Consider the following 21,899-nt stretch of genomic DNA (forward strand, 5'->3'; position numbering starts at 1 on the left):
AGGTGTCTATAAAAAGTAGTTTGAAATCATATAGCTACTTACACAGTAGCCTAATAATCATAACATATTGATCATTGATCATTGTATAATTATGTAGTATAAACATATATTTTAAAAAGATAACATATTTTATATAAAGATTTATAACAATCAGGCCTATTATTACAATAACAGAACATGAACTAAAAATATATAGGCTAAATATACTTTTATTATTTTACTGCATTATTATGTGCTCTGTCTTCAAGTTGTTGGCATATTGGGCCACAGATGCTGGAGAGGATCATTTTTTAATGATTTCAAAAGTTGGTCAAAAGTTTACAAACACCTTGCAGAATTTGCAAATTGCTATTTTAATTTTTTATTTCGTACTGTCCTTTAACATAAAACATAAAACGTAGTCATCAAGACAAAATTATAGCTGAATATATATATATATATATATATATATATATATATATATATATATATATATATATATATATATATTCAAAGGACGTTCAAAGGTTTATATACGCTTAATTCTGTGTTGTTACCTAGATGACCCATGACTTGTTTAGTGATGGCTGTTCATGAGACCCTTGTTTGTTCTGTACAGTTAAACTGCCCTTCAGAAAGATCTTTTAGTTCCCACAAATTGGTTGTGTTTTCCAGCATCTTTTGCATATTTGAACCCATTCCAGCTGTATGGTTCTGAGATTCATCTTCATACTGATGAAAACTGAGGGACTCACACTCAACTATTACAAGAGCTTCAAACAAACATTATGTGTACTGCATTATTATTAAGTCATCACACTGCCGTCCATGTATCAGCTGTGTTTTATGAGTACATTTACAATAAAATAATTTACAGATATGAATAGCTCAAATAGGTGTGGTATATATTTTTTTGCTATTGCTTTTTGCTTATTCTATTTGGTAAGTGTACAAAATCAATATTTATTAAAATCGTCTTTAACCAGCTTTGTAAAGGCAGGTGCCATGTCAAGTTCATTCAGGCCAAGTTCATTACTTCAGACTTATGTGTCCTCTTGAAGCTTGTGTTCTGCAAGAATGGCACCTTATTGTGCCTCCTCAAAAGATTCTTATGGAATAAAATTAACATTTACTGTACTTTTTAATTAATTACAAATATTCAGTCATAAACCATATGTATTTTAACTTGTGCAAAGGTTGATATTAAAATGAGAAAATCAAACTTATTTGTTAGATCAGTTTGATAAAAGTAGAGAGTTGAAGCAGAAGACTGGATGCTGTTTCATGCTTTAACCACAGGATGGACTCCTGACATCAGTTGTACTGCACTACATCTCTCAGCACTATTGTGCAACATCACATAGTGTTCAATTTATGATTTAGATAGAATAAACGTTATATAAAGTTTCCAAGTTTTTAAAGTAGCTATGAAACACAAGCCATTACTTTATTTTAACCACTGGCTGCAATTATGATGTTTTAACATGAGGCTAAATAGTAATTTTTTTTAGAAAAGTTCTTGTTCAATTCCTGTAAAAGACAAAACAAAGTCATAAATACAGTACGTCTAATTTCAATAATTTAGCAAAGGTAGAGGTTGCGTAAGACATTTAAACCCATCCCACTTCATTCCTGTTGTGTTATTTTAAAGCATGTTTTCTTTAAAGCAGTTCAATGGGCCTAAAGACATAAAGTGGCTTTGTATGTATTGTAAAAGCTCTTTACAAATAAACGTGACTGATCAGGTTAATGCTGATTCTTCAATGTATATTTCAAACTGACACACTCTGGTTATCACAGATAAAAAGACTTTTTCATGACCAACACACCAAGCAAGGAGCAGTATCAGTGATTTTCTACATATTAGTTTATTTCATCCAAGACTTGACTATAATACATGTGCATCTATGTCTTAATATAGTATTTATCATTGTAAAAGTTTCATTATGTGAAACAAATTTCCATGTAGTACTAATAAGAAAATACTGATAATTTCAGTACAAATCTATACCTTAAGATTTATCTGGCAAGCTTATTATCAAAAAAAGAATTTGACACATGAATGAAAAAGTCCATTTGTATGTCTCTCAAAGCAGGTGCTCATAGATATATGGTCTCCTTTAGAAATGCAAAGATATTCACAGTTTGGAAAATAGCAAGTTATTCTTCATATTTCTATTCACCCTAAAGGTCTGAGCATTGAGTTCCACCAAAGATGCTAGTGGGAAAAAATCTTAACATTTTCTAGACATAAAAAAAAAATAAAAATACAAGGAATCAAAATGATGAGGTTTATGGTCAGCTAAAACAAAGCAAGTAAAAATACATTTTTAATTCTATTTAGTTCTATTTTAAAATAAATAAAACTTCTGTGGTTCCAATCCCAAATCGTATGTAGTGGTTAATATAAAAATAAATTAATACAGCTAAAGACTCCATTCATTATGTCGTTTGTACCATGAAAATGAATGATCAGGATGAAGTGTGTATGATCACAGCTACAGTGCGTGTGCTACTCCAAGCAGATTTTGGTAATGTAAGTGCCATGAAAGTGATAAAAGGGGGATCTAATGAAAGGCTTCTTCGGCTAAATCTCTAACAGCAGGTCCTAACCGAAAGAGCGTAGGCACATCTGTCTCTCGTCAGTCTCTTCCAGTGTATCCACTGACAGACACTTTGAGATCTCAGAAGATCGTATTGTATAAGCTTACAGCTGTAACATCATGCATATCATTATGATGTATGAATAAGGTTGAAAAGGGGAGAAATGTACCTACAGCCAACTGAACTTAAAGGAATGCTTTCAAAGTAAGAGCATAACATTTGTTCATTTGTCCAGAGGTCATTTTTAGAAAGCATAATTATCACTCAAGTAGGAAGACCTCACTTTACCGTACACAGAGAGTGAAGGGTATGGACATTAGATGACAATATGATTAATTGTGCATTTTTGACAAGACTTCACAACAGATTTCAACCAGTTGAATTAAAAAATATTAATAATAATAAATTATGCATGTCTGTCCCATAGTAATGATGCAACTAACCCAACTGTTACATACTTTCTGAAGGGTTTGGCTGGTACTCTGCTGACATGCACCCCCCCCCCCCCAAAAAAAAAAACAACAACAACAAAAAATCTTCATATAAAGAGGGAAAGATACTGAATATTTTGGCATATATTCAATATTCATAGTAATTCACTACCAATTAAGGGTTGTTTTCTCCGTAATTCGACTGCAACACTTATTGTTGGAGGTAACACTTTAAAATAAGGTTCAATTTGTTAACATTAAATAAGGAGTTATGTGTCATGAACCAAAAGTGAACCATTTTTACAGCTTTTATTAATTCTGGTTAATGCTGATTCATACATGTACTATTGTTCATGTCTCATTATGCATTATCTAATGTTTACTTGAATTTTAACTTAAATGTTAAAAAGTAAATATTGGTGTATGCAGAAATTAACTTTAACATAGATAATGTAAAAAATATTATTAATAGTTAGTTAAGACACCTAATGCATTGAGTGTACTGTATAGTTCACTCCCAGGAAAATGTAAATTCTGTCATCATATACTCACACCATGTTCCCAACAGGAACTCTCCATGTATGGAAATATCTGCTTTTATGCTCCACAGAAGAAAGAAAGTTATAAAATGACAAGAGATCTGTGTAAAAGATGACAGAATATTCATTTCGGCTGATCTATCTAATGTTAACAAGCTGAACCTTAGTGAAAAGTGCCAAGGTAGAGTCGCTCTTCATAAATGAAACATCCAAGTGTCCACATCAGAGCGCTCCCTTGAAACATTATTCATATTTCTGTATTCCAAAACCCCAGACAGGGTTATCAAGTAAGATCTATGGGTAAAATAAACCACAGGTATCAAAAAGAGCAGGATGATAGCCCTTGTAATAAAGAAATATAAGTGATACCAATAAAACATATCAGTATGAAAAATATGACATTGATCATCTGTCTTTTTGGCTATGATTAAAAACTTCTGAGATGATAAGACATCTGAATCTTAACCGAGGCAGCAGTCTACAACTGTCCACTCACATGAAAATATCTCCTAAACATTCACTCAAGCCCCACAAAGGTTCAGGATTCCCTTGAATACCACGAAGAATCGGTCTGCTGAGAGTGTTAGTGTTGCAGACGAACAGATGAAGAGCTTATTTCAGTTCCTTCTGAAGTTCTGTAGTGCAGCCAGACTCAGTTACCACGGTAACGCAGAGGATGGGTGAAACCCATTGTACTTTGTTCTCTGATAACGCAAGAGCCTCGTGGCTCTGAAGGGTGTGGTTGTCAAAGTAAAAAAAGATTGTCATGACTCATACGGTGCCGTCTGCATTCATTAAATCGCACTGACTCAGGAAGTTCATTATTACTCAAGAAAAAGCTATTTTGGTGCTGTGCTGCTCTCCACGGGTTTGATGATGAGAACTGCCTCATCAAGGTCCTGTTGTTATAGAGAAGTGCTGTAAGGTGCTGTGGTTTCTGGCCTTCTCTTTTGTTCCTGACATGCATTTTCAATCCTATGGCACACAAACGTATGTATTGGCAAGTGTGTGTGATTATATGCTGTGTGTGTCTTTACAGTGTAATCACTGTGCCCTCCTCCTCTAGATTTCGCCCTTCTAATCCCATGTCATGGGCATTCAGAGACCTGGTGCTCATGGTACCATTTGAGGGGCGGAGGTCGAGGTGGGGCTCGTATCTGGGCAGGGTGGGCATGCTGGTGCTGGCTGTCGCCCGTGCCCCTGCCTGCGGAATAAGTTTAGCCCCTCTGTCTGCCTCGATCACCAGATCCTCCTCCTCCTCGCTCTCCTCGTCCGGTTCATAGTTCTGGATAATATGGGACGGGGTCATCGCCATCGAACCTGGTGTTGAGTAACCATAAAAACTGGTGCTGCTGTCAGATGATCGTCCTGAGCTGCCGCCTCCGCTGCTGCGTACCACGTTATTGCGCTGATTGGCCGGTTTGACGGTTATAATGAGGTTGTGGCTGTTCGCGATCATCATGTCTGTGACTTGGTCCAAAGACTTCCCGCTCACCTCGATGCCGTTGACTTCGAGCACCTCGTCGTTGACGGCCAGCAGTCCCGTGCTCTCTGCCAGGCCTCCGGGGACCATGCGGGAGATGAAGATGCCCGGGACCTTTTCCAGGCCTTGGGGTGTGACGCGCACGCTGGAACCATCGCGGATGTAGAAGCCCAATGGTTTCTCTTGACCGTGTTTGTAGAGGCGGACACGACGGTGCGTCTCTGGGAGGATGTCCACGTCGATGATGGAGGACACTGGCCGGAAATCTTTAGGCAGGCTGATGATGATAGGAGGCTTCTTCTTGTTGGCGTCTGGTCGAAGGAGGACCGCTGCGAGCGCCGCTGGGGTCTTCTTACGGGTCACAGTGTCCGTGCCGAATGCGGAGTAATCTGCCTCCTCTGCAGAAAAGGGAGAAGAAAGAGAAAAATAATGTAAATATGTGACGTTTGTTTTAGACATCACAACTTAAAGGAATATTGGTGTTTATTTTATTTAGTGATGGGTTACGATGGTCATTCAACAACAACCACAAATTAAACAAACTATTTTTTGTATACATTGAATTTTTGCTTTAAATAAAGTATAAACAAAGAAAAACAAACTAAACACTGCAAACTACAAACATAAAACTAAACACAAAACAAATAAAAACGAAAATAAAATGGGTATATAGTACAACAACTAAAGGTGTGGGCATGAACACTTTTCAGTAGCTTTGTAAATAAATGCAGTATAATATCAGCATATTTTTGTTAATGTGAACAACCACTTTGATCAAGTCATGTTTAATTAAAAAATAAATGAGAATAATATAAACCACTTTTTTGTTTGTTTTTCTTAAAAAAAAAATAAAAAACATATATTACCCTTATAAAACTGGGTAATATAAGGCAATAACTAAAAGTGTCTGGACACTTTTCAGAGGCTCAGTCCATGCAATTTATTATCAGCGTTATTGTGCTTGTAAACATATATTATGTGCATGCTCATTACTTTTTATTATTTATCACGTTCAAATTTTTTTTGCTCTTATTAGACTATTCCCACAACTTTGTAAGGAGAGACCTGCAGGGGATACCATGGTAGAGAATGGCTGCTTGTTAGTTTCCCAACGCCCCTCAGCTAATGTGTAATCTACTGTAAACCCAAGCCTCCTTTCAACCTCTCTCTCTTTTGCTCTCAGCTGCCATTTATGAATTCCTCAGAGGCTTAATCACTGCCTGGACTTTCACCTGCAAGACATTCATACTCAAGATCAAAAAGGAGAATAGAGTAGGAAGGGAGAGAGGATATAAATGCATGTGCATGAAGAGAGTTCAAAGCAGTACCATGTGTTTTTCTGAACTCCCATTAACCCGAATGAACAATGGTTAACCTGAGGGATTTAATTATTAACAAAAAACCACCATGTTATAAGAGTATAACTAACATTTCAATTATGATATTTACTGATCTTTAGTATCAAGGGTTGTGATGTTTTTATGGATTTTTTTTAATACCTAAACCTGAATTCTACCTCTAAAACGAAAAGCATCTTCTTCCAGTGTGTTTGTTTAACCAGGAATATGATAGGAGGGAAGAGTCTGGGTGATCTAGTGCACAGATTTCACATCAGGCAGCACAAATATAGTCAAAACACACTCACACACACAATATTGATTGTTGGTCAAAGGTCCACACAGCCAGTTCCCACTAGAAAACTACCTGGATCGTCCTTGTGTTTTGTTTCAACATGAATATGCAGCCTGTGTTGAAATTTTAACAATAATTTGGCAAATTGTCTTCAGTACTTGCAGACATCATAAAAATGTCTTTCTGACCTAATAGAGCTGAGTTTTATCAGTCTAAAAGGACTTTGGGTTTATTCACAAACACGCAGCATGCACACACAAGGTTGGCTGGAGTGGTCGAGTATGTATGGTGGTCTCTTTTCATCTCCTCCTGAGTTCTTCTCCTCTCTTCCTTCCTTATCTGCTCCACTCTTCCATATTAAAGCCTAACAATGGCTTCACAGTGAGTGTTGAAGGGCAGCATGAGAAGTCCCTTAGGGCCACTCAAACGGGCACAAACTAGCTTTTCTGTTGTCTCAAAGATCGAGAGGAGAAAAAGTGAGAGGATGCTAAAAGCATCTTACAATATATGGAAACCGCATCATGTTAAATGACACACAAACCTCTATCATCTCACTTTCTGAACACTTGACAGCTGGCTCTTTGTGAAACCTGACACTACAGAAACCAGTCTGGTTGTAATGGGCCTAATAATCATTAGAGGCAGACCAGGGGATATGAGGAGTTATTTCTGAAATATGTCCTGAAGCAATACATTGCCAATTAAAAAAAATCATGTATTTGTCAACTTAAGATGTCAAGATGATTAGTCAGTCAATTATTGATTCCTGACTTATGTCATTTATAATTACAGCATAATTACTATTATTTAAAAAAACACACACATTAAATAAAAAGATAAAAATTAAGCAGAACATCAGTTTTCAACATTTATTATTTATTATTTAAAAATGTATCATTGGTGAGCATAAGAGACTTCTTTCAAAAACATAAAAAAAAGTCTCTCTCCTTACATATATATATATATATATATATATATATATATATATATATATATATATATATATATATATATATATATATATATATATATGTAAACATATAATGTAATATTCTTTAAAATTAGATTTCAGTTTGGTTTGGCAGTGAAATAGTGTGGATTTATCTGTTATGTGTTAATACAGTGCCTTGCAAAAGCTTCATTTTTTCCCATGTTACTGCTTTATGTTGAACTGCTTTAAATCCCTTTTTCCACATCAACCTGCACTCCATACACCATGAGGTTTAAACAATTTTTTAACATCTTTGCAAAATTATTAAAAAATAAAAAAGTAAAGGATTAGTTTAATAACTTAAATTCCATTGCATAATATACCCTTTCTGGCATAGTTGAAATTTAGCTCAGGAGCATTCATATTGCTTGTAGATGTCACTACACTTTGAGTGAAGGTAACCTTTGGGAAATTCCCTTGAATGGGTATGATTTGAAAAGGCACAGACCTCTTCATAAAAGGTTTAACAGCTGATAATGCACATCAGAGCAATAACCAAGCCCTGAGGTCAAAAGAACTGCCTTTAGAGCTCAGAAACAGGTTTGTTTCAAGCTACACATCTGGGGAAGAGTTCAGGAAAAAAATCTTAACTGAAGGGTCACAAAAACACGTAGTCTCAGTTACCATTTATGAATGAAGTTTGAAACAACAAGGACTCTTCCTAGAGCTGGCCTTCTGGCCAAACTGAGCAACTGATGGAGAAGGGCTTTGGTTTGAGTGGTGACCAAGAACCTGATGGTCCCTCTAGTTGAGCTCCATGATCATATGTGGAGATAGGAGAAGCCTACAGAAGGACCAACATCAATGCAACACTCCACCGATCTGGGCTTTATAGCCGTGTGGGAAGACTAAATCCTCTCCTCAGTGAAGACACGTGAAAACACACTTGGAATTAGCAAAAAAAACACCTAAAGGTCCATCAGACTCTGAGAAACAAATTTATTTGGTCTGATGAAACTCAATTCTAAGCATCATGTTTGAGGGAACCCAGCTCTGCTTATAATTTGCAGAGTAGCATCCCAAAAGTAAAGTGTACTAGTTACAGCCACATGCTGAGGGACAGTTTTTCAGCACAGCGACAGAGGAACTCATCAGAGTAGAAGTAAAACTCAATGCACCAAAATATAGAGATAGCCTTAATGAAAACTTAGTCTAGATCATTTAGAATCTCAGATTGGGCAGAAGGTTAACCTTCCAACAGGACAGTGACCCTAAGCACACAGCAAGAGTAGCTTATAAACAATTGTGTGAATGTCCATGAGTGGCCCAGCAAGAGCTTGGGCTTGAACCCAATCAAATATTTCTGGAGAAACCTGAAAATATGCGCCGTCTCCATCCAACCTGACAGAGCTTGAGAGGTGAAGAGATGAGGGGAAGAATGGCAGAATATTGCCAGATGCAGATGTGCAAAGCTTTCCGCATCAAACAAAAAAAAACTTGATACTGTAAAGGTGTTTCAGCTAAATATTTAGTTGGTAAAGTACTTAAGTACTTATGCAATGTACTTATTTCAGTGTTTTTTTTTTTTTTAATTTATGAAGCTGCGACAACTCTGTTTTTGCTTTGTCACTATGGTGTATGGAGAGTAGATTGATGTGGAAAAAAGTAATTTAAAGCAGTTTAACATAAGGCAGCAACACAACAACACATGAAAAAATGAAGGGGTATAAATACTTTGGCAAGGCACTGTATGGCAGCAGTAATGTGACACTGGCTTTATCTGATACTGTGGTCACCATTGACCGTGGCAGTGGAAGCACCTCACTTCCTGTCAAAGGACACCAGGAAGAAGTCTGTGTGATCAGCACGCCAGTGAGAGTCGTGTATGTGTGTGTGTGTGTGTGAGCTTAGTGAAATGCTTTTTCCCACCTTTGCTTAGATGATCAGTATCTCATTACACAAGGTCATATTGTCTGCCTAATGTCAGGTGACCTGTTTGTGTATTCTTTAATCTTCTATGTTTTCAAGTTATTGATTAATGCCAACACTAAAATTAAAAATGCTATTTTGTCTTAATAAATTAAAAATAAAACACTGAACACTGAAAACTAAAATCAATAGTTTTAAATGCTACAAGTGAATTTGGCATCACAACTTCATAATATAAAGAATGATAGTGGATATTAATTATGAAATTTGCTAAAGATTACATTTAACAGTTCTTAAATGTAAAAAAAAATAAATACAAAATAGGGGAAAGAATCATGAACAATTAATTATCCAGTATCTGCCAAAACTGAAAAAATATCTACATTTTGTCAGATAAAAATTATGCATCTATTATTTTGAATAAAATAGCTTTTTCTATGTCCCTGATATTACAGGAGTGAGGATATTATAATTAAAAACAAACAGTGTCTGTAGATATTAAACGAAGTGCAAAAATAAATTGGTGCACCTTGGGTCACTTTTTAAAAAAAAGTTCCCACTGAATAAAGAAAGAAATTAAGATTGTTCAAGAACCAGACTGAAATGTAAAACACATTCGTGAGAAGCATCCCACGAGGAGTGTGAAAACAATAGAGATGTCACACCGTGTCTCTGCTCACCGCAAACTGAGAGTGATGGACTCATCTCATCCAATATTCAGCAGGCCTTAAAAAGGCCGTGATGGCTCATGTTTCACTTTTGTGAATGTCTCATTCAGGTTTTTTTGCATGTGACCACTGTGCTGCTTTCTGTTTATGGTCTCGCTCCACAAAGCTGCTTGCAAAGAATCGAGCACACAGATTATTCAGACGAGCAGCCGCTGACGGCATGACAGCATCTGTGGAAACATTTCTGCTTTTTTAAGGTTAACTCCGAATGTCTCCCACATTGGGGAGTGTGTGCCATCCTGTTCCAGACACGGCACGATAGAGGAGAGGGGAGCAGAGAGGGTGGAGAGTGGGCTGTAATGAGCACTCATTAGGCCAGGGAGAGAGAAAGAGATTGAAAGAGCGAGGGAACTTTTCAATACAGAAACTTTGTGAGGTGCTGCTATTCTGGGCTCAGTGAGCACATACTTCTGTGATGCAGCTAAGATAAAGTGAGAACAATTCTGATAACAGAAGAAAAATGCAAAGTGTGCGAGTAACGTAACAAAGGAAAAGCCCTTGAAAACAGGATACTTAGAGAAAATGTGGGAAAATAAGGTGGATGAAACTCACTCTGTGTAGGAATCATTACAGCAGTTTCTGATTTAAGTAAAAATGGCAAACCAATCAAATTGTCTATTATGTGTAAACAATCTTGAGCCACCAATGTGTGATCCAGCTTTAACTAAAGAAAAAGTGAGTATGTTTTTTTTTAACAAATCTTTGAACTAAACATCTCCTTTCCTAATAATGTACATCAGGAACTGCTCATCATCCGACAGAAGAGAGGGGCGAGGTGAGGAGCAGCTCATTAGCATTTAAAGGGATATGCACCTTTTGGGTCACTGTGAACAGAGCTGCTTTTGACAAGGTAAAAAGGGTATATACATATAGGACCCTAAAGATTCATACCAACTTGTGGAAAAGTGTCATGTTCAGAAAGACTGACTGTTGACAATCAACATATCAAATTTACTCAACTTATTCTGTCCAGAAACCAGCCAAATAAACAGGAAGAGAACATCTCAATGATATGTGACCATGGACCACAAAACCTTGAGTGCAATTTTTTCGGAATTGAGATGTTTACATTGTCTGGAAGCTGAATAAATAATTGATATATGGTTTGTTAGGATATGACAATATTTGGCCGAGATACAATCTGAGGGTGCAAAAAAAAAGAAAGAAATCCACATACAGAGAAAATTGCCTGAGAAGTTGTCCAAATCAAGTTCTTAGTAATGCGTATTACTAATCAAAAATTACGTTTTACAGGGTCACATATGTTAAGTGACCAACCACAAATCATTTTGTTTTAATGTGTTGTTGAGGGGCAGGTACATGAGAAACAGACTGACTGTTGAGTGCAAAACACAAAAATCTCATTACGGTTCATCTCTCAAAAAGAAATGGTATGGATCATTTCTTTTCAAGTGGTTCAATGGAGGTTACTTCTTGACCATATTAAATTTTCCTAATTTTTCCATTTTTACAATTATTGGACCACTTAAGATTTATTAACCCAAAACTTGGTGAAATTTGTTTTTTTATTTACATTTGAAAAAAATCAGTAGTCATTAACACCACCACTCGAATATTGTCGATTACTGCTTAATGTATTTAATTTAGTATTTATAATATAGTATATAGCACATGACAGCTTTACATCCTACATACATATAGTCCCTTTATAATGCTAGAGTTCTGTAAAGGATATGGTTAAGGAAATTTGGAAAAAAATTAAAGGATGATTAATATAAGCGTGTGTGGGTAGAATGACTCCTTCATGTTGTGTAACTACTGCTGCCTTCAGTTTAATTCATGCTGACGCTGCTCATTCTTCTCTCTCCCACTCTCTTCCTTCAATGTATCATCATCTCTTTCTCTCTCTTTTTCTAACACAGTCTCTGTCTCTTTAAGGGAGTGACTGTGACTGCTGTGCTACATCAGATGGGCTAGGCTTGTTTCAGTGGGCCTGTGTTTGGGCCAGCCCTGGTTCCACAGATTCGACAGTTAAATAACTGGTAGTTTCACTTTTAAATGGAAAGAAAATCTGATCAGTCTGTTATTTTAGATGGAATCACGGTTTGGAGACTTTCTGCACTCATAGCTGGGACATGCTGTCACTCACTTTCCACAGTGAGGATCTTCCTGATAACCTGCACCTTCTCCTGCATTTGACTCTGTGAGGAATGTGAAGTGCACTGCTAAAGGTCAGAGTTCAGTTTGGAAGGTGTTTTACTGCTCTGAAGTTAATGATACACATCAGAATCATAAAACACTAAACTCATCAGCATTTAAAACTTGTGTCAGATCCAATAAAAAAACATGAGTGTCTCATAACCCTGCATTTGGTTGTGTTTTATCTAGTCATCTACTCAAAAAAAGCTGGTTTCTGAGTCGTTGCTTATTTAGACGACCTGCTACTCATAGATGAACTAAAATAAGTTATATGAACAAACACATCATATAATGTAATGTTCAGAAGATTGAGGTCAGTATGATTTTTTTAATTATTAAAATAATACTTGTATTCAGCAAGGATGCATTAAATTGTCTTTATTGTCACTTTTGAGCAATGTATGTTAAATCCTGAAAAAAGTTTCACAGTTTCCACAAAAACATTAAGCAGCACAATTGTTTTCAACATTGATTATAAGAAATGCTTCTTCAGAATCAAATCAGCATATTAGAATAATTTTAAAAGATCATGTGACATTGAAGAGTGGAATATTTTAATTGCAATAATATTTTTTAAATAATATTCGCTTACTTTATTTATTTTGGATTTTGAAATGCATGAAAGACTTCCTTCAAAAACATTTTTAAAATCTTACTGACCGAAGACTTTCAGTATACAGAACATTACTGTATATTGAGATACAAGGGTCTAATGTTTCTAAACAATACTGTGAGAAAACTCAATATTTGATCATATTGGCACCTCATCTATAAATATCTATGAAGTCATAGAACATCTCAACAAAGATTAACAACAAACAGTGTGTTTGTAAATGACTTGCCCTTTTATCCAAAACAGGACTAACCAGTGACCAGGTCTTTCACTAGTTTTTTCTTCAACCATAATGTAACAGCAGAGTGTTTTCCCCACTAATAATACCTCCATACCCTCCCACTGTTTTCCCATCACCTCTTTCCTGGTCTGGTCCCTGAGCTTCACAGACTGCTCCCTTCCTCGCCCCCCTGTCCTGTCTAATCTTATCAGCAGAGGTGATCAGAGTCTGAACACATTCCACACAGAGAAACGCCTCCCCCCCAATCCTGCAGCTTACTGCCCCTTCCCCCCCAGAAGAACAACCTCTTCCACCATGCAGCACCCCCCCCCCTTCATCCCGCTCCGCTTCATTTGACAACACCAGAGAGGCTCTGGCCCGCTCTACCCAGGCATGACATAACAGTGTTCCAGTGCTTCTCTGCATCAGCGTGACATTCCATGACCCTGGAATTCCTCCCACATATTAAAGCGGCTCCTCCTAAAACTGAAGCCGCAATAAAAGCTGCAGACGTCACAGGTGTCCATAAAACACAACCCACCCCTGTGCCCTGATTCAACTGATGACATGAATGGAAAAGTAAACAAATTTGTGGTTTCAGGAAAGAAAGGGGAGTGGAAAAGCGAAAGAGACAAGGTAAGAGTAGGCAGATTCCTAAAGCATATGTCACAGTGCTCTCTAGAAACTATTCCAGTTGTTTCCCTGAACCACACCTCACCATCAGACAGGGGAGGCCGGTAGGGAGGATCTCAGAGATACGCTGAGAAAACTATGAAAGGAATGGAAATGAATGACACAATCAAATTAATCACGGGCTATTGTTAGAAACAGACACAGGTGGAAGGATTAATTATAATGAACAAAAGACAGCTCAATGCTAATACTATTAGCTGACTGGTCAATTAATCTCAGCGGAATTCTCAACTACAGCCTCTTTCAAAAGATTTGGTAGTTTGATTTAAATGGTGAAGTTAGCAAGTTAAGTGCTCAAACTGAAACTCTGTTCCGAAGCAAGCAAGCTGTCAGCTTTCTACACACCACTTTCTTCTAAGGCAGCATCCAAACTGAACAGGAACCTCATAAGTGACAGATTTGGAACGCCGTACAGAGGCAGCAGGTCCACACGCCACACAAATAAGAATCCTAGTGTAAAGTGCAAAGGAGTCTAGACTCTATTAATGTTATCATGTTGCTAGGAGGAGAGCAACAACCCAATTTTTAGGGTGAATACAACATTTTTGGCATCTCCTACCAAAATAGATAATAGTTTTTGTAAATATAAACTATGGATTACCATATAATGTACAGTAAAAAACAATAAAAACACAATCCCTGCACATCACATATTTTTTATTGGTATCAGTAATGCTCATTATGGTGCCATGTTAAATTTAATTGAGTAAATGTTTAAACGCATTATTTTAGTGTCATGAGTGTACATGATCATTTGCATGTCTGTATTTTTACTGTCTGTATTATAATCAAGCAGATCAATATGCCATCACATCACAATACCATTTTTTTCCAGTGACTTTCTGAAAGTCACCACAGCTTTAATAGCTTATTTTTACAGTGTAAGATCATAAAAACATGATCTCATAAAGCACAGAAACTGATCACACACAGAAATCTTGGGTAAAACAGTCTATTAATTTAAGCTATTTCCATCTGTCTGTATTAAATGTGACCATTGACCACAAAACCAGTGATAAGGGTCAATGTTTTGAAATTCCATTGATGTATGGTTTGTTAGGACAGGACAGTATTTGGCCGAGATACATCTATTTGAAAATCTGGATTCTGAGGGTGCAAAAAACAAACAAAAACAAAACAAATCACAATATTTAGAAAATCGCCTTTAAAGTTGACCAAATTAAGCAATTCATATTACTAATCAAAAATTTAGTTTTGATGTATTTACGGTAGGAAATTTACTAAATATCTTCATGGAACATGATCTTTACTTAATATCCAAATGATTTTTGGCATAAAAGAAAAATCATTAATTTTGACCCATACAATGTATAGTTGGCTATTGTTCCAAATATACCTGTGCTACTTACGACTGGTTTTTTGGTCTAGGGTCACAAATGAACTATTGAAAAACAAGTTGTTAAAAATGATGCCATTGGGCAAAATGAGTATTTCAGAGGACAGTAATATTGCTTCCTATTTTCAAGAACCTTTCACATAAGGAGCATTCCTATGGCACCTTAACATAGGGAGGCATCGCATAAGGTTTTGGAACGGAGGATATTTTCTGGACTCTGCTGTTAACACGGAGGTGTGAATGTAGAGCATGCAGAATATAGAGCAAAGACCCAATATTATGACACAGCAGCGACTGAGCAGGATGTCTGATCAGGAAATCACATGATGCAAATAGACACACGGCTGCCAACACCCCTTAAACCAGCAAACACATATCCACAACAGCTCCACAACTACCACTGACGGTGTGGGTGGGGGCACGGCAGACTCCGTATTCAGATACAACTTTCCATTTTTAACTGGTTCATTCTTAATTACAATTGGCCTCCCACAATCGTGAATATGTGGTATCTATCCCATCATGCTGCAATCACCACTCAAGTATCCCTCATCATTAACCCCACTCAGCTAAAGCTCTTCACTGCTGCCATGGCAGCAGATAAACAAGCATGGGATTGGTGCATTGTGGTTATCCTGATGTTGTCTGAAAAAGCATGTGCAACTGCATTGGGATGGGATGCCTACTGAAACACATACATCCTCATTTGGAGTGTTCAGATGCACATTCACACCCTACAAAACATCCTCATTAAAGATAGAGTAAGCTGAGCTCAAGTCAAGCCACTTGAATATGCCAAACAGGCTACGACAGAAAAAAACCCACAATTCCAAACACAATCCACAAATGAGGCACAGCGCTCAAGAATGCCTCAGACCCCCCATCCCCCACGTGAACTCCAACCACAGCGAAGGCTTTCTTAACCAAGATCACTGAATGTGTGCCATTCAATGACAGCAAGACGCTGCACAAAAGATTTCAGCCGGTTCGACGGTCTCAGTACTGCGTACCTTGATGTGATTTCAAACACAGATCCAACTCACGCATAGATATTATTGTGTGTGTGTATGCGCTGGCATCCATCAAAGTGCACAAAACTCTCTGGATCTAATGTGATACGTGATGGAAATCTTCAAAAGGAAATACTTCAGGCTCTGTTCTGAAACCTGGCAAGATGCCTACTTAGACAGCATTTTAATGCATCACAACACTACAAAAACAAAGCCTGTTCCAAAAGATAGACTGCAGAATGCATTGAGACTCCATGCAAAAATTTAAAAATAAGAATTCCATGATGGCAGAAAAGTACCAAGAAAAATCTACTTATAATATGCTATTTATTTACCTAATAGTCTTATTTATTATGTAATTTTTATGCATAATATTAAGAATACTGTACAATTATCAACATGCTAATGTAAAACTCTAAAGGAATCAGTCGTGAGTCACATTTATTGTGAGCATTATTTGGTGAGGTATGCATGCCAATCAGTCATTAATAGGCAGAACACTGCACAGATTTCCACAGCATTTTTTTACATTTAATACATTCCATGCTTCTTATGTGTTTGTCAAGTAAAAATGTTGACAATTTGATTAGGCTTTTCAGCTACCAATAAGAATATAGTTAACACCAAGAATGACTTCGATAACTTTGAACTTTTAATATTAATTTCTGAGAATAGGGAAGTTCAAACAACAGAGGACCAAAGGCACAGAGGAACAACACTGTTAGAATAACTTTCAGAAAGATTGTCCAGTTGATAAATTATAATAAAAATATTTCTTTAAAAAAAACACTGAGAGCCAATAAGAATCCAACCAGGTTCAAAGATCTTGTCCATTTTAAAGAAACGTTTGTCATCAATTGGTATGGACAATTATAATTATCATTCTTTGCTTACTATGCTTAGATGATACCAATAAACAGCATTTCCCTTAAAAGGGGTAGTTCACCAAGAAATGAAAAGTCTATCTCCATGAGCTCTATTCCAAAATCAAGTTAAATTTCTTCCTTCTACTGAAAGAAAATATTTCGAAGAATGTGGGTAATGAATTGTTAAAAGGTGATTTCCACTGATTTGCACTGTATTTTCTTTTTCTTAATATGGAAGTCAAAGGGGACCATCAACTGTTCTACAATATATCTTCTTTTGCGTGATCACAGAATTTTTTTTTTTTTTAAACAACCCCTTTAAAATTACCTCAAAATGTCTATTGATTCTACCTGAACCTACTTGTAGAATGCCTCAGAATGCCATTGTCTTATAAGCAGTGGAAAGCTAGAAAGGTTTTGAAACAGAAGTTTATAAATCTAATGAATCTATGTAGTATTTAGCACTTGGAATAATGTCTGCTTAGCCTACCTCCTACACCCACAAGCATGCATTCAAATAACTAAAACATTCGTGACAAGATATAGGGTCAAGTTAAAAAGTGGGTGGGTCCTCGTGTGCTTCCGTGTCACACATTCTGCCATAGCAACAGGTCACAGCATGGAGCTAGCGTCGCCGTGTAATCGAAACGCAGGCCACACAGTGTTACACAGTGACCCCTCTAATCTCCGCCTGACAAAGTGGCTTACCATCTACAGGTCATATGGCACACAGACACAGCTTAGAGTGGGGCACCCCACAGCCTGGGGCCATAACACACCAAAAGCACACAACAACTGTGACCGGTCACCAGTTCAGACCTCAGAACTTTATATTGCTGCTTTCATGTTAGCTCAGTCGAGTCTCAGTGTCTGAAGACTTCTAACCCAAATTAAGAAACACTTGGCCATATTAGTTAATGAAAAATGCATCAAGGGAGATATAAAATAGGTCTTATGAAATGTCTTAAATATCATAATCACACAGGCTGTAATTAAATTGTAAGTTATAGTATCAATAAAATGAGCAAACAGTTAGTTATCTGTTAGTAAGGATTACATGAATAAAATAAAAAAATTTAGACTTAACCCCGCTAACTAGCAGTCGGGTTACTGAACACAACTCACATCCCCCAGGACTACATAACCTGTCACATTATAATCTGATATGACTGATAAATAAACAAAAGCACAGCTTCCTGAAGCACAGCTATCGCCTCCACATGTTATCAGTCGAAACATTTGTGCATATTATATAACTATGTATATAAATTCTCACCCATGCAGATTAGAAAAATTTACTACAACCATGAGTGTTGAGACCGTAAGGGCTGTAGAGGGTATTGTTTCACATAATACACTGTGTGTAACACATGGGGTTGAAGTTTGACCAATGACCCAGTTCAAAAACACAACCCTCACCTTTCCGCTGCAAGAAGAGACGGAGCAGGGGCGCTGCCATGGAGATTGCTTTATGGTAGTTGTCATCGTTGTTGATTGGCAGTAGATCGCCGTGGACATCGGCGTAACCCACAAGCAGATCAACATTGGGGATCCGGTGCACATGCTGCAGCAAGCCATAGAACTCATCAAAGCGTCCCGGCTTGGACCGGTCCAAAGAGAAACGCCTGAATTCTGCTCCAAACTAACAACATGGAACAGATGTCAGTACACAGCAAAACAAGATGAACTCAACTAGTCTAATTAGATGAAAAACTTCTAAACGTCTTGCAAATTATAAATAATGCCTAGGCAAGACAAATGCACGTAACTAAATTAATAGCTAAAACTTACACAAAAATGAATACTATTTAAAACTGTAAATGTGTAAATAAATGCTTAATCTAAATAGTAACACATAGTATAATTGTATAATAAATAATACTAAAATAACAATGAAACAGACATATTTTCATTTTTCACATCTTGCTAAATATAAGTCACATGGACTTCATTTCTGATTTTTTTTTTGTATTGTACTTTTGCTTCATCTATAAAACTTTTAAGTTCCAGTCACTATTCATTGTGCTTGGAAAAAAGTAGGAATGCACTGATGCTACAAACCGTATTTTAAAACAATATATTAAACCGTTATTTTCATGTTTTAGCTGACAACTGATAAACACCTGGTATTACAAATCTATAGTAGTTAAAATTAAAAAACAATGAAAACTGCTGACACATCTCGAGCATGCACTCTTAATGGTAATGCACTTTTTCAAGAGAAATAATATCCAAGAATAACATAGTGCCAGTATATTGTGCATATAAAAAAAGCAACCAGTGCACCATTAAAAACATTTCCATTTTTGTAGTAATAATAGAATCTTAATTTTTGGTTGAACTATCCTTCCTCAGTGGAATTAAGCATTATATTTTAGTAGAGAGTAACTTAATATAGAATAGCATCAGTAGAAATAAAAAATAATAATATCAATAATAATTAAACTATTTATAAACAAGGAAATTCAAAAGATCTTATGCAAAAATTAAAAGATTACTAACTAGTCAAAAGAGACAGCCTAAATTCTTTAGTGGTTTGTAATAGGTTATGAAGTGGTTTGGCAACAAACAAACAAAAGGGAGGATTGAGACTCAGTGTTTGAGTTGGTAGAGGGAGTATGACCAGGTTCTTGTTTATAGTGTCATCCATAATGATTAACACAAGAGAAACACGAAACATAGTGTAAACCACATCTACATTCCTCTGGTGCTGAATAACTGTTTCTATTATAATCAACAAGAAAGGCTATGCTTGAGATTGAATGCCTACCTTGACAAATTTTAGGCATCATGTGCATGTCTATGTAGACAGGTTATTAGGTTTAAGACCAATATTAGATTTGCAGCATAAAGTTAAAAATATCTTCTGTATAGATTTAAAGGTGTGTATAATGCCTGTAAAACTGCTCTTACGTCACTTACATCACAGTTGAGATAAAGACTCGCTGAGATAGGGTCAGTAGATATCTTATTTATCCTATGTGCAGCTTGGTATTTGATTTAACTTTTTTTTTCTGAGCAGTCAATATTTAATTTCCAACATGATCTTGTCATGTGGATGAGAAGTTTGGAACCCAAGATAAGTGATCATCAGTTTGTTTACAAGACAAGAGGGAAAACCAGTTTAGGATCAAAAATGACTTTAATTGAATTTGTATTAATACATTGCAATGCCAAGCCACTTTAGCATTAAATTCCTTTATACAAACTAATATATTTTTGTTACTAGCACTTTTAAAAAAAATAATTGCACCAAAAGTATCTAGTAGCCAATATATTAGTCAAAAGTATGTTCTCTTTTGCCAATATTCTCTATTCTCTTGTTATTCATGAAGTTTTTCCACTGAATTCTATGGGGATCGGTGGTTCTGATAACAGTTATACACTTCCAACTAGCATCTAATCCGGTTTTACTAGTACCTATGCATTATTTATGAATACATTTTCTTTTGTTTATTGTAACTTCTCTTAGTATCCATTCCTGTTTTTCTAGTACTATTTGAACAGACACCAGTACTGGTTTATCATGTGGCACTACTAACTTTTCAAAACTTACTAGTTTTTTTTTTTTTAAACTGAACTAATAAACAACCATACTAGTTATTAAATATGACAACACACATGTAATTATAAGCACTAAGTTAAGACATGTTAACAACTGGAATAGAAGTCTCATACTGGCATAGTTAATAATCATTGGAGTCCATGAATAGTTAACTGGATCAGGGACCAGCAAGAACTGCTTCATACTAATCTGACATAAACCACATATCCCAATAGATTTAGATGGAAAACAGCTATTTGAATTTAGGATAGTGACTAGTAGCAAATGAATGCAATTAATAAGTATTAGCTTCTACTAAATTCTCTATTATTCTCTATAATTCAATATCACTCACTATTGAATTAATTATTAGTAATTAAAAAATAAGTAACATAAAACTCGTTAGTTTAAAATAATAACTTTTAAATAGTTTGCCATGGATTGGGGGGAGACTGTGGTCAAACTGACTGGACAAACACACACTTATATAAGAACTCAAATAAAAAAGTTTTTATTATTCTACATTAGTTTTACATTATAATAAACACCTGACAACATGAGGTAAGAGAGCACCTGTCAAAACCTAAGGTCCAAACCCACAATCTCTCCCTAACAACACGGACACATTGTGTCCTCAGCACTAAAAGCAACGGTCGACTGAACTCACAAGGTTGACCAAACTTGCCAGGACAGTGTGAGTGCGTCTGAACACCCAAAAGTATATTCCTACCACGAAGACTAGTCCTTTCTGTGTCTGTACAGTAATTAAAGTAGTTGTCCCGCTGGCTACGCACCTTGCTCTTCACCTCCACGGCGTTCAGAGTTCGGTTGCTCGGCACTCGGTGGTTTTTGTTCATCTTTCGCTGACTGGACCCCGCCGCAGTAACACAGTTGCCCTCCCGCGGGCTGCGCTCATCCGCCTTCAGCTCGGTCCAACCAAAACGGCTTTTCTCGGCTTAATCCAGTTAAAGGCGCGTACCTCGCGACAGCTCCGTGCCTTCGCTTATGTTGTTATCGGAATCGAGTAGCAACGGCGACGCCTGTCAACAGAACGTGCTCTAAACTCTGCCCTCTCTCTCTCTCTCTCTCTCTCTCTCTCTCTCTCTCTCTCTCTCTCTATCTCGCTCTCTCTCTCACACACACACACACTACACTGGTCCGTCTGTGACGCTCGTGCACC

At 36.7% G+C, this 21,899-nt stretch overlaps 1 protein-coding gene across 1 annotated transcript; it reads right to left on the reverse strand.

Annotated features, from left to right (window-relative positions):
* Nucleotides 1-1,828: 1,828 nt before the first annotated feature.
* pard6b (par-6 partitioning defective 6 homolog beta (C. elegans)) lies at nt 1,829-21,818 on the reverse strand. The gene is made up of 3 exons (XM_026242120.1): nt 21,514-21,818; nt 18,595-18,817; nt 1,829-5,434 (listed from the first exon to the last, which is right to left on the reverse strand). Exons 1-3 carry the CDS (start codon nt 21,574-21,576, stop codon nt 4,587-4,589), a joined length of 1,134 nt encoding a protein of 377 aa, XP_026097905.1. The 5' UTR covers nt 21,577-21,818; the 3' UTR covers nt 1,829-4,586.
* Nucleotides 21,819-21,899: the final 81 nt, after the last annotated feature.

The sequence above is a fragment of the Carassius auratus genome, unplaced genomic scaffold, assembly GCF_003368295.1.
Source record: "Carassius auratus strain Wakin unplaced genomic scaffold, ASM336829v1 scaf_tig00000876, whole genome shotgun sequence".
Lineage (NCBI taxonomy): Eukaryota > Metazoa > Chordata > Actinopteri > Cypriniformes > Cyprinidae > Carassius > Carassius auratus.

Excerpts from the sequence above, each read along its gene's own strand:
- pard6b (XM_026242120.1), bottom strand. The coding sequence starts at position 21,576 with ATGAACAAAAACCACCGAGTGCCGAGCAACCGAACTCTGAACGCCGTG. Across the intron at positions 18,818-21,513 it reads CCGTGGAGGTGAAGAGCAAG|TTTGGAGCAGAATTCAGGCG; the intron begins GTGCGTAGCCAG and ends CCATGTTGTTAG. Across the intron at positions 5,435-18,594 it reads TCTCTTCTTGCAGCGGAAAG|AGGAGGCAGATTACTCCGCA; the intron begins GTGAGGGTTGTG and ends CCTTTTCTGCAG.